This window comes from Euprymna scolopes, chromosome 3, assembly GCF_053919585.1.
Source record: "Euprymna scolopes isolate OS-2025 chromosome 3, ASM5391958v1, whole genome shotgun sequence".
Classification (NCBI taxonomy): domain Eukaryota; kingdom Metazoa; phylum Mollusca; class Cephalopoda; order Sepiida; family Sepiolidae; genus Euprymna; species Euprymna scolopes.
In genome coordinates this window covers 142824908-142838338 of record NC_136484.1, presented here as the reverse complement: position 1 = coordinate 142838338, position 13431 = coordinate 142824908, and the positions used below count along the sequence as shown (strand labels likewise).

The 13431-nt window shown below is 31.9% G+C and overlaps 1 protein-coding gene across 2 annotated transcripts in view; it reads left to right on the top strand.

Annotated features, from left to right (window-relative positions):
* The window catches only part of LOC145259656 (acetyl-coenzyme A synthetase, cytoplasmic-like), a 121058-nt gene that overhangs the window by 57297 nt on the left and 50330 nt on the right, over window positions 1-13431 (top strand). Inside the window, exon 5 of one of the 2 annotated variants that reach the window (XM_080117319.1) lies at window positions 4209-4281. In XM_080117319.1, coding sequence (XP_079973445.1) covers window positions 4209-4281 — 73 coding nt within the window. Of the gene's footprint in view, window positions 1-4208; window positions 4282-7313; window positions 7387-13431 lie in introns of both variants that reach the window. The other variant, XM_080117314.1, reaches the window with a different exon arrangement.

Sequence of the window (13431 nt, the reverse complement as noted above, 5' to 3'; positions counted from 1 at the left end):
AAAGTTGGAGTTATATGACCAAAGGTTCCAACCTAAATTTCCCTGCAGGGACTATGGCACAGTGGATAAAGCAGTGAATCTGTACAATCTCAGGTTAGCATTGTCTTGAGATAGTGATTTCAATCCTACCCAGGCAGGCCAGAGAATCAGTTTGCCAAAACATGAGACAACAACAACTATGGAAAGCAGTAATTACTGGGAATACAGTTACAAGACTCAGCATTCCTATCCAGTTGTGGTTAATCACCTGACGAAGGCAGAGTTGGCCAAAACATGGTGAGAAAACAACCATGAAGAATAACAGTCCGCAAAAGAATTAATACAGAAACTTACTCATCTAAATGTACCGATTAATGTAGTTTCAGAGTGTATCTGATTATGGAGGTCTATCTCCCAAACACTTTGTAGAAGTTTATTACATATTTCCATTCTATGATCGTCAGGGGTTAATGGACATCCCATGATATTATTATTATACCATATATGAAGAGAACAGATACTACACTTTGACTCTAGCCCAAGGCTAAGAAAGTGAATATCAAACTAAAATATTTAAGATTTATGTTCCAAACAGCAATATCAGATGAATTTGAAAAATTATTTTTTTTGCATTGCATCTTCAGATGATCATCTAAAAAAGGGGGTGAAAGGTGATAACACGTATGAACATGAAATTGTCTTAACATATTATTATAGAGATAGAAAGACGTACACAGCATTATTTTTATTTAGATGAATAAAACAATTAAATTGTTTTCACAACATTTTGGCCAGTGTAACGTCTGACCTTCTTTAGGTGTGCCTTGTCAAGTTCAGGAATCTGTATGGTATTTAATTCATGGGGGTCTCTCATGCTCTTTTTCTATCAGCCATGACCAGGTAGAAGTTTTCAGTAATTTGCAATTGTATTCTTAGTCTTGTCCACATCGAGTATTAAACCTTGGAGAATGAACCTTCAACCTGCAGAAACGATTTGCTTAGAACTGAATTTTTAGTCTAGTACTTTATCTGTTATGCCACATGTCCTTGCAGACAATTTTAGTATGAATTTTGTAAGCTTTGATTTTAGATTTACAATCTTAATATTTATCATACGCACACACACACATATATATATAAATTAAAATGAACAAATGTTTTTTATTATTATTAAACTACCATTACTAACTAGATACAAAATTTCTTGAATAAAAATAAATGCTTTATGAGAAAAACAATTTATTCATGTTGTAAGATATATTTTAATTTGGTATTTATTTTTTACATATGACTATCATATAAATTCCTTTTTCATTATAAAAATATTCATAAATCAAAATAGCCGAATAAAATGAACATTATAAAATAGCATGAACATACGACTTGATTTGTACTGAAAATTTGGTATTAGCTAATTTTACTTACAAGATTGGCTTCATAACATTTTTAACAAATTTGGAAACCTTCCTTTTTTCATTTAATAAAAATTACTCTTCTATAGATGATGTTTTGATTGTAATGAAAGTTTTCTAATACTTTCCTCTCCAATAATCATCTCCCTTTTTCTGTGACCTTTTTTTTTTTTTTTTTTTTTTTTTTTTTGTATTGTTTCAATGAACACAATTTCTTGTTGCTTAATTTTATCAGTTCAATTCAGTATTTTTTAAATATAACCTTTTTTTTTTTTTTACTGTTGAAGAAACCAGGCATTGCTCTGGAACAATAACTTGAAAGTTTATGCCACGTCTTTATTAGTGTTTTATCATTTTTATTCCTTTTTAGTGTTGAATGAAGTTGTTTTAATTGTGGTAATTGTACAGTAATTGTAGGCTGCAAAAGGAAGTTTAACTGAGCTTAAGAATATATCAACATATAATTTTGGCATTATTAGTCTCAAATGAATCAATGAAAGCAACTTTTATTGCTGTGTGCCAAAAAAAGAATTAAACAGCTATAGTCAGTCTTTATAAAATTCAACATGCGATTAAAACATTTGTATTTTTTTTTTTTTTTTGATTATTCAGACTACTATTCTCATCTTGAGCATTTTATTCTCAGTGTTTTGGTCAATGTAAAATCTGATTTTCATGGATTAGATAAAGGGTTCCATTTGAAATTCTGTAGAGATTTCTAAGTTCAACAGAAATATTTTCAAGTTCGGCAAGATACATCTGGAGAAGTTCAAAGATTTCATCATCTGAAATCTTGTGAAAATAATACTCAAGGCAGGAATAGTAGTCCGATTAGTTTAAATTATACAAATTATCAATCCTCATGTCACAATTTCAGAAACATAGAGTACATTTACCATTTCGTTGGTGATTTCAAGAAACCCTAAAAAATATCTGTTCTGGATGATGTATAACTCCAGAGAGACAAAATCGTGTGGGTGCTATAAGACTAGGTTCAGTGATTTGTGGCCCAATGACAGAGCTTATAACTGATTGGAAGGTGGGAGCATTCACTCCAGTAGTACATCTGTCCATATTTTATTATATAAAAGGTGTGTGTGTGTGTGTTTTCAGCTAAAAGTAAAAAATTACAAAACAAATACCCACAAAGTTGGTATATTCTTGATCAGCGTTGTCCTGAATGAATAATATTTAAAATTTAGAATAAATTATTCATTCTTTAGAGGGTCCATTGAGCCAGTTTTTGTCAGGGATGTTATGTTAAGAAGTGAATGATTTATTTTCAATAAAAGAATGAACTGCCAGAGATGAGAGAAAGATATATGAATTAAGAGAGAAACAAGTTTTAATATAAACATGTTACACACCCCTTTTTCTATTTTGATTTTTATGGTGTGAGACAATATCGGATAGCCTTACTAGTTTACATGAAAGTATGATGTGATGCTTCCGTTCAGTCTCAAAAGATAATGGACACTCCTGTAAAGGTAGCTGCATTGTGAGGCAAAGGTTGCACAATCTCCAACCACACCTCTCCTGAATCGGCACTGCTTGAGCTCAGTGGCAAAGAAGGGCCCAAGACTGATTAGGAGCACTGCTGAGATGAGCAGAGAGACCATACAGCACCTGGAATTTTTCAAATGGTCACCCATTTTAGTACTGATCAGTCTTAACTGTGCTTAACTTTGGTGATCAGATGGAAACCTGTATGTCAACGTGATTATGCCGCATGAAAATGTAATAGTAGATAATCCAATTAGAATGTGTGACAAAGTTTTGAACTTGAAGAGTTTGTTTTCTTGTAACAAACAACCCAGAAACTTTCTTCCCATAGTCACATGTGCGCGCACACACACACATCTTTTAATTCTGATTTTTGGTGAGTTACAGTGTCCGATGTAGACTCCCACATGATTATAAAACTAAGGTTGATTCTGAGGGCATGCGGCCCTCTATTTTTAGAGCTGCTCTTTAAAACTTCATTGAATGCCCACTTCTACAATGGTTACTATGGTTTTTAATAATCTTTAGAGTTGAACTATTAATCTTACATGGACTCTTACTCACTTTGGTTAGGACAAAAATGTATCTGTTTTGATACTACACTTCATCTTTTCCATCTTCAGTCAGTGAATGAGAACTCCTTCTGGAGTGAGACGATTTAAATTTTTGTTCCAATCCAAATTTTTGTCACATCAAAACTGATCTGGGCTCTTACTGCCCTCGTTGTTGAAAGCAAGTTTTTAATTTTCAAACTATAAATAAAATATAGCAAAATGTTAACATTTTTGTTTATGGGTGGCTAGCACAAATACAGACCACACAATATTATTGTAAAACTTTTTAATATAAAATTAGTGCATTTATTTAGACCCCATAAAATTTTATTTGGATATTTGATCTTTGAATAGTGTTTAGCTTTCAATTACATCCTTAAACAGAAAGGCAAAGACATCACATACGATAGATTTTTTTTTTTCCATTTTCTTTGAACATGTCAAATGTTGTCTGAGTATATCTGTGTACAGTAAAACCCCAGGGTACGGCATTAAAAATTAGTAACAAAATACAGTACAGTATATAATACACATGTATATAATCAAATAACATTAAAAATAACACCATAAGGCAGGGCAAATATTGTAACCAGGGGCTGAAAAAACATTGTATTCCACCTGAAAAAACGTATCCTAGGGCTACCGTATCCCAGGGTTCTACTGTACTACATTTTCCTTGAAGCAATACAGGTCACACACGGTCCGATTGCTTTACCAATCTACCCCTCTTTCCTTACACTTACATTACCACTTTTTGCAGTTTGCTGGCTATTCGGAAAAAGCACTTTATGAACGCCTAACTGGATGCCAAGCCTCCATTATTATTACTGCAGGTCAGGGTTGTCTCCCCTTCTCACAATATTTTCCTACCACCTACATCCCCACCTAAGCACCAATTTGTGTTGTATGTCGTCACAACTTTTGTATAGTGTTTAGTTAATCAGCACTGTTTTTCTATGGGCCTTTGTCACAATTATGTGACTTTGTTTGAATTTTCTTTATTTTCTGGTAAGTATTTGTCAATCTGTTCATCGTTTGATGTTGATAATTTCTTTTTTTAAGCGTTTCTCTTTTTAATTTTATAATTTCTATGTTGGTTATTTTTTTCTTTTGTGCTTTGTTTTGAGTTTTGATTTTTAATATTTGGACTTTTTACATTTTTTATTTATTTATTTTAAATTTTTTAGAGAGGATTAAAGGGAAATAATAAATGTTGAGATAATTCTGCAAAATGTTCTTTGGTATGATAAACGAGTGTACAAAAAAAGTTATGCTTCATAAAGTGTTAACACTAGTATTCGTATAAAATAATATACAGATTGATGAAGTTAAAATATATCAGAAGAAAACCTTTAAAACTGGAAAGTTTAAATAAAAAACATAAAAAAATTAAATCAGTTTCCTTAAAGTAGATTGTAAAATCAGACAGTATGTCCCAAACAACCTATTATCTCACTGAGAAAGCTTTTCCTTTTTTCTTCTTTTATTTCTTTTTTTTCTTCATTACATGTATATATCATATGTCCAAACATAAGTAAATAGATGAGTTTATCATTAATAATTTAGATGGCGAAAATGTCCTGATTGACCTAGATGAGATAATATGGATTATTTTATCTTTCTTATGAGTTAGACAATCAATAGTTTAACAGTGTAAAGTGGAATCCCAAGGTTTGCAGCAATTTGGCACTAATTAAGTCCCCTTTCAGATCAACCTATAATATGGCTTTTCTAAAAATGAAAAGGTTAATGCTTCTTTGGTCAGTGGCATACTTAAATGGTAATATATAATAGTTTTATTTTGATATCTAACCTTCAAAAGAGCAGTCTGGCCTCAAGTGTTGACCATTGGTGAAGGAAGCAGAAATTTTATATATGAATTATTTTTGTGAGGGCTTTATTTACTTTATGTGTGCGTGTATATATATATATATATTAGTATTGGGACGATTAATTGGAATCTGAATGATCAGAACTGTTTGAAGTATCAGAATTGGAAGAATTTGTGCCTATTTTCCAATGCCAAAAATGATTCCTTTAATTATCTTTTATTTGATTTTGTTTAAAACCAAATCTTCGACTGCTGGTTGTAATAATAAAACTAAAATCCATCATCCTCCCTTACAAGTGTGTTTTTACGTTTGAGAAAATATCTGCAATTTTATGGTAATCTAGGAAAATAACAACTTTATAGTTAAATATTTAGTTATAAAGAATCGGAATCTGTAATTGTATCAGAATCAAGAATTTAGTACAGAATCAGTAATTGTGTTGGAATCGGAAAAATATTGAAATCGTCCCATGAATAATACATGGTTTTCAAAACCTCATCTAGTTCAAAATTTTAATAACCTCAAAACTATTGCTGATAATAGCAAAATGATACACTAAAAAATATTTGTTTTACATCATTTTCTTAAACCATCTTGTTTTAGCTTTATCACCATCTTTTATGCAAACAAATAAAAAACATGTTAGAATAGTTATTATAAAGTGGGGTCTCCAAATTTATTTTTATTTATTTATTTTTGAGTTTCTTAAAAAATGAAGTCTTCAGAAGAAAACGATCAATTATGGTCATTTATTGAAGAGGAAATTTTCAGAAAAAACTCTGGAAATGTAGGAAAATAAATTCAATCACTTGTGAACTGTTTGCAGAAATGTATGAGAAGTAGGGAATATTCGTTTCAATGATGCATTTTTCATATATATATCTATTAAAGTGTGTGTGTGTGTGTGTGTGTGTGTGTGTGTGAGGACAATTCTAACCATATATACTTAATGAATTTTTTATCTACAGACTTGAAATTTGGTATGTAGATGTTCAGACATGTGGAAAACTTTTTAATCGGTTTTCATCTGGAAAAAAAAAACTGTTGAGGGGGTCAAAATTGGTACTTGGGAGGTCGTCGGATTTTTATCTGTCGTTAGCTGTTTCATGAATGCACATTTGTGAATCATTCATATGACTGATTTTTTTATGCTAAAAATCAGTAGGTTTTAAAGATCGTGTATAGCTTGACTCACTGTTTTTATATTTTGATCTCAGCTCCAGCATATATATTTTTTTACTTACAAGACGTGAACTGTTTAGACAAAACATAATACTTGAATGCACATGTCTCAGTTTCTGTATGAATCAAAATATATTTATTCATATTTTATGACTGGACAATGCCAGGTGGTCTGCCAATATACATATTGTAGTTTTCATTATGTCTAAATTTTGCTATCAGAAATACAGTTTCCTGATACTATTCAAATATATGTATATTATGGAAGTTTGTTTTATACTTCTCTAAAAGAAATAAGCCTCTTTCTGACATTTCTTGTGATTTTTTTTTTCTTTTTTACATTAAAAAAAAAATGAAGTTTCAAGAATGAACCACTAACAGTTGATCAATTAAAGTCATTTATTGAAGAAGAAATGTTTGAGAAAAACTCAAGCAATGTTGGAAAATATAATGCAATAATTTCTGAGCTGTCTGCAAAAAATGTATGGCAGTTATGGGACATCCACTTGAATGATCTTCAATTCTAATATATCTTGTTAATTGTGTATAAGTTTTATTATCAGAAATACAGTTTTTCATGTCATTAAGATGTTAAAATAGATGAGTTTTTGAACAGCCTGTGTATTTTTATTTTGTTAATTTTTTCTTTTTAATTTATTCTCCAATGCATGATTAAAAAAATGTGATTCAATTTGCATGACTTTCATTCACTCTTGTGCATGTGTATCTGCCTTCTGTCACCATTCATTTCATTCGTGCTTATTTGACGTCTTCAGAATTCCACTGTGCCTATTTTCCATTGTAATCGGCTCATTGCTCTGTGTCCTTATATTAGCTACTATTTTTTTTAGTTTGGCGGCTACTCATCGGAGGCGTTGGCCAGTAGAGTTCTTGATGCCAAATGCTGTGCCATACTGACTGCAGGTGAATCTTCGTGTGCTCTTTGCTTGTGCAAACCTCTTTTTCTTCTCTTTTCATTAACAATCTTGCTTTTTTTATGCCAAGCAGTTACTATGTGTTATACGTTTTCATTTGACCTTTTATAATCTTTTTTCTTTTCTTCTAACATATTGCAGATATTTTAAAAATATCTGCAATGTTTTTTTTTTTTACTTTAAAAATTTTAATATTGTATTTTTGTGTTTCACGATCAAGCTAATAGCACAACTCATTCTAATAATGGTATTCTGTATGGATTTTCAACAAGTACTCGTATATATATATATATATATATATATATATGAAATATGTATATATATATTGTGTATATATACACAGACGCACACACACGCATATATTTACTTTCATAATTTGTAGTTTTCAATTTATGTGCTAATCAGCCTATAAACAGTCTTTTGCTAACCACTTTCCTCTGAGGATAAGAGCCATTTTTGAAACTCCATGGAATAAGGAAAATTGTTTAGCTTTCAATTTCTATTCCTTGTCAAATAACAAATTTGTTGCAAATTCTAATTTAAAGTTTAAATTCAATTTCTTATGCATATTTCTTGAATATACAACATAATATATACATTTCTTTAGAATATACAAAAATATATACTTTTTTAATTTCTTATAAAATAGTCCAAATTGTTACAAATAAGCTCAATGAAGATGTATTTCTGCATTCAGAGCAGATATACTGTTAAATTTCATTCTATCAGTTTGCTCTTTTTATTTTTCTTTATTCCATGCATCAATGTGTGATTGTCTTTAATATTTGTTTGTTTCTGAGTTGTGTAATGACTAGGGCTATGACAACAGCATATTCTTTTCATTGTTTTAACTCTCGAGTATGTATCCATTGATAACTTATATGCTTTTGTATAGAGTGATGTGGTTCTCGGTTGATTAACTGTTGGATATATACTCGAGAGTCAAAACAATGAAAAGAATATTCTGTTGTCATAGCCCTAGTAATGACCTTCAGCTTTATGCACAATTAATTATGTGTAAGACGCTTATGTAAAAAAGAAAATATAGACATTCACTTATAAAAATTATGATTATGGACTGATTTTTTTTTTTTTTCTGGAATGAAATTAAACTGTGTGTGTGTGATATATACATATATATATATATATATATATATAAGAAATATTCAGTTTGAATTGCCAATAAATAGATTTTTAATTTTCTGTACTAATTTTTCTGATGTTAATTTTACAGATTCCTTTATGTTTTTTCTTGCTATTTTTTTCTTTCATGGAAATCACTCCACACAAGACATAAAGCCGTTTGATGTAAGGTAGCTAAAAAAAAAACCCGGAAAAACGTTATTTTTAAATTTCAAGGTGAAAAACTAGTCCAATGAGTGTTAGATGGATAAATTCCAACATAGAAAATATCGATTCTTTCTCCTCCATCATAAATATTTCTCATGGAATGTGAGGACAAAACAACAAAAGGGGAACTAAAGTTGCAAGGCTGTTAAAAAGTAAACCTAAGGCCCACTTTCTACTCTTTTCAATTTTAGAATATTATTCAGGAATCAGATTCTTGCCTAATTTTTGCTTTTTAACTCGGACTCTTGAACAAAACACGGAATAACATGTAGAGTCCATCTACATGTACGAAGCAAGAACATCAGTCAATCCTGTTCCTACATACCTCCACCTGACAATAAGCGGATGGACCAAACTCTTATCTTGCCCTACTTCTCTGTATCGTATTAAATGTCCTCAAAGTTATTGATGAAAATGTCGATAACTTCAAATCTATTTATCTGATCACACTGACATTTTGCATGTAGGTTACTGTTATCAAAGAACATCAAATTTGGAAAAATGTGAAATTAAAATTCCATCAAGATTTTAACCGTAACCAAACTTTTTATGGTCAAATGTTTAGGTCACATAAGATGTGCATCTTCATTGATTATAATATGAACCAACTAATGAGTCTCTACAATGAACAGAACTGACATTGTTGCTAAAAGTGTGACTTTCACCTTTTCTTTGATCTTGATCCAGATATCTGAAAATGAAATCAGTTTTAAATTAAATCGCTTGACCAATTTTTTGATAAAAATTGGTCAAGCGATATGAACAACTAGACTGACCATAAACAGTGTCGACAGAAAATGTAGCCTCCTTGGCAAAACTTCTTAATGGATGTATGTTTTAAATGTATCAGACAAATTTACTTAGATTTAAAGGTAGATCAGGACTTAACATGTCTCCTATGAAAATTATGACAATTCAATTTAGGTGAACAAACAAATTTTCAATAAATTGCGAATCTTTTAGACATTTGGCAAGTAATGGGGGTAACTTATCTTGACTTATTTATTTTTTTCAACAATATATTTTGCTTTACAAAAGCAACAAATTACTAAATGCCATATGGTTATAATTGGCCTTGTGCTATTCAATACTGTGCCACATCTAACCCCAGTGGGGGGGGGGTGCAGAGAAATCGGATGTTTTCTACATACTTAAGCCATCTTCTATTCTGTCTGTCAAACATACAAACCCTTTGAATTTTAGAGCTTATTCAGGATCTAGTCAGTATTTTTTTTAATCAGTACTCGCACTTTTCAAATTAAAAATATCAGATAGAAAAAAATTTTTTTTTTTTCACTTTACTGAAATGTTTTTGGAACTGAGTTGTAGTGACTGAAAGGAATGAATTTAGCATGGCAACAAATCTAATGCCACATTTAAACAATAAATTATCTGTAAATCGGGTTGTGACAGGTTCGAATCCAGTTGCTTCCACTGAAATATTTTCACCAAATTCGTAATTGACCTTGTGTCTAACCTCCTGTAGAGAAGATAACTAAGTACACATCGTTTTTTTTTTTTTTTTTTCGTTTTTTTTGTCCTGGACCAATAGTATTATCTGATATAGAATTATAAATTACTAGGGGAAGTATGTATCAAATAAGTTATGAATGCCTTTCCGAATGTGAACATAGCATACATATTCAAATACGTTTATAAAGCTACTTGACAAATATACAAGAGCCAAGTGCAAAGGAAATGCAAACAATTGCACTTAAAGGAACAGTTAGAATCTTGAAAAGATCTCTTGGTTGAAATATTTAAGATAGCGGGTGAATATCTAGGATGATTCATTAGCAGCTAGAACAAAATAAACTTAAAGAAAAAAATTCTTACAAAAAAATAAATTACTCAACATATGCGAATTGTCCTTTTTCCCCTGCAATATTGAATGTACCTTGTATAAATGTTTCTTTCATGAGTATATTGTTTTGTTTGTTTTTTATTTTATTTTTTATTTTTTTTTTTTTAGGATTTTTATTAGGATTAGAATTTATAAAGAAAAAAATGCAAATTCTTATTTATTTAGTTTTTATTTATTTAGTTTTTATTTATTTAGTTTTTATTTAGTTAGTTTTTATTTAGTTAGTTTTTATTTAGTTAGTTTTTATTTAGTTAGTTTTTATTTGGTATTTATATTTTTTATTTAAAAAATGTTTTTTCTTTATTTCTTTTTTATTTTAGTATTTATTTAGTAAGTTTTATTTAATAAGTTTTTTTTTTTTTTTTTTTTTTTTTTTTTTTACAAGGGTGTCACCACTTATCAAGGCCCAGAGGCCACTTGAGGATAAGGGTTAATAGGTATACATTAGTCATTGTGATTTTAGCATAGTAAACAGTGGGAATTTTAAAACTTGGATTACTTAGGGGGACGATTCAATTAGAACTTGTTCACATTGGACTTTTTCTTTTTTTTTTTTTTTTTTCATAGGTATCAACTCATTATCAAGGCCAAGAGGCCACTCAAGGATAAGGGTTAAAGAGTGTACAGTAGAAATTGGACAATATAATAATCATTAGTAATGAAAATTTGGTAAATTTGATAACTTATATGGAACGGCTCATCAAGAACTTATTTACGTTAGACTTGAACACTACCATATTGTAGTCAGCCGGAAAGCAGGAAAACGGAAGACAATTCCACAGGCGTGCAGTTCTAATAAAAAAGCTTTGTTCATGGAATCTACGTTTAGGTTTAGGCACAGATAAAGAGTGGGGGGAATTATTGATAGTGTTTACAGCTAGACGAGTGTTTCTTGTGAAAGTTTTGCGAGGGGGGACCATAGATTGAAGCTCAGTCGAACACTTTCCATGAAAATAACGATACATCAGAGACAAACTCGCAACATCTCTTCTGTGAGATAGAGGTTGCAAGGAAGAGAAAAGGATATCTCCTACGAGGCTACGAAGTCTATTTTGAACTCTATCAAGGCAGGCCAAGTCCTTTCTAGCAGCTTCTACCCAGATGTGGCAACAGTATTCCATCCTTGGACATACCTGGCTCTTATATAGATAGAGAATTGCATCAGCAGTGAGATATCTACTGGATCGATAGAAAGATCCCACCATTTTTCTAGCGGCCTTGGACAACAGATTTGATGTACGTGTTCCATTTAAGATCAGGAGTAATGGTCAAGCCCAGAAGCTTGTCAAAACTTGAGGCCTCCTGAAGACGAGAGCCATTCATTTCAATTGATGCCAGATGTGGATCAGAATGTTGATAATGTAAAGAGAGAAGCTTGGTTTTAGATACATTAAAAGTAACCAGCCACTCTTTTCCCCATTGTACTACATGCTCAGAGGAGAGAGAATTGGAGAGAACTTGGTCGTTTACTGTCTTAGATGTGGTACCATAAATGGTAGTGTCGTCAGCATAAATGTCTACAAATGATGTAAGGATATGATTTGGAAGATCATTAATGTAGATCAGGAAAAGAGTTGGGCCCAGGATGGACCCCTGAGGGACACCGGCATTAATACTGTGGGCTTCTGATTTTTGCCCCTCAACTACTACTCATATGAACCTATCAGAAAGAAATGATTTAATAATTGAGAAGATATTTCCAGCTATACCATAGCTAGAGATCTTATGAAGTAAACCTTTATGCCATACCCTATCAAAGGCCTTAGATATGTCAAGAGCAATTGCCCTAGAAAGGTTGCCTCCGTCGAGAGATTTGCTAATCCTATGAGATATAACTGTAAGCACATCTGCTGTAGATCTAGCAGAACGGAAACCATATTGAGTGTCACTAAGAAGGTTATTTTTGTTGAGATGGTTGATTACTTCTGTATTTAACACAGATTCCAGCAACTTACTCATGACGCACAGGAGACTTATTGGCCTGTACTGAGAGGGGGATGAGCGATCACCTGAATTCTTAAATACAGGGCATACAGATGAAATTTTCCAGGGAGATGGAAAACTATTCTCCTTAAGACAACGTTTAAATAGTTTTGTAAGTATGGGCGCTACTTCAGGTTGAAGTTTTTTGAGTACTATAATTGGAATACCGTCCGGGCCAATTGCTTTACTGGAATCAAGGTTTTTGATTAGCTTGGCAACATCACGTACAGATATACGTATATCACATAGTGTGTTTTCTGATACAGGAGGAAATATTGGGGGTTGGCGGCCTTGATCGCAAAAGGTAGAATTAGCTGCAAAGTTCTTGACAAAGAGTTTGGCTTTGTCTGATGCTGACGAGATTACCTCAGGTCCATTGATGATAGTTGGAATGGAGCGCACACTTCTGTTCAGAATTCTGTTTGCTATTTGCCAAAACTGGTGGAAACCAAGCCGCTGCTCAGCTACTTTGGACTTAACAGATTGAGCATACAACCATCTTGCGCTCTTTATTACTTTCTTACAATGGTTGCTGGCAGTCCTGAAAGCGGCTTTAGTTTCCATACATCTATTACGCTGGAAACAGTGGAAAAAGTGATTTCTGTGCGCAATGGCAGCAGCACATTCTGGAGAGAACCATGGCTGGCTGTTAGGTTTTTGCTGAAACTTTTTCGAGGGTATGAAACGATCAATATCTACAATTAACCATTCCGTCAGGTCTAATACTATAGAGGACACATCCTTTTTAAATATGGAATGCAGAGGTAGATCAGTTATAAATGTACGGAAGCTATCCCAGTCAGCCTTAGTGTATCGATATACTGTACGATGGAGAGG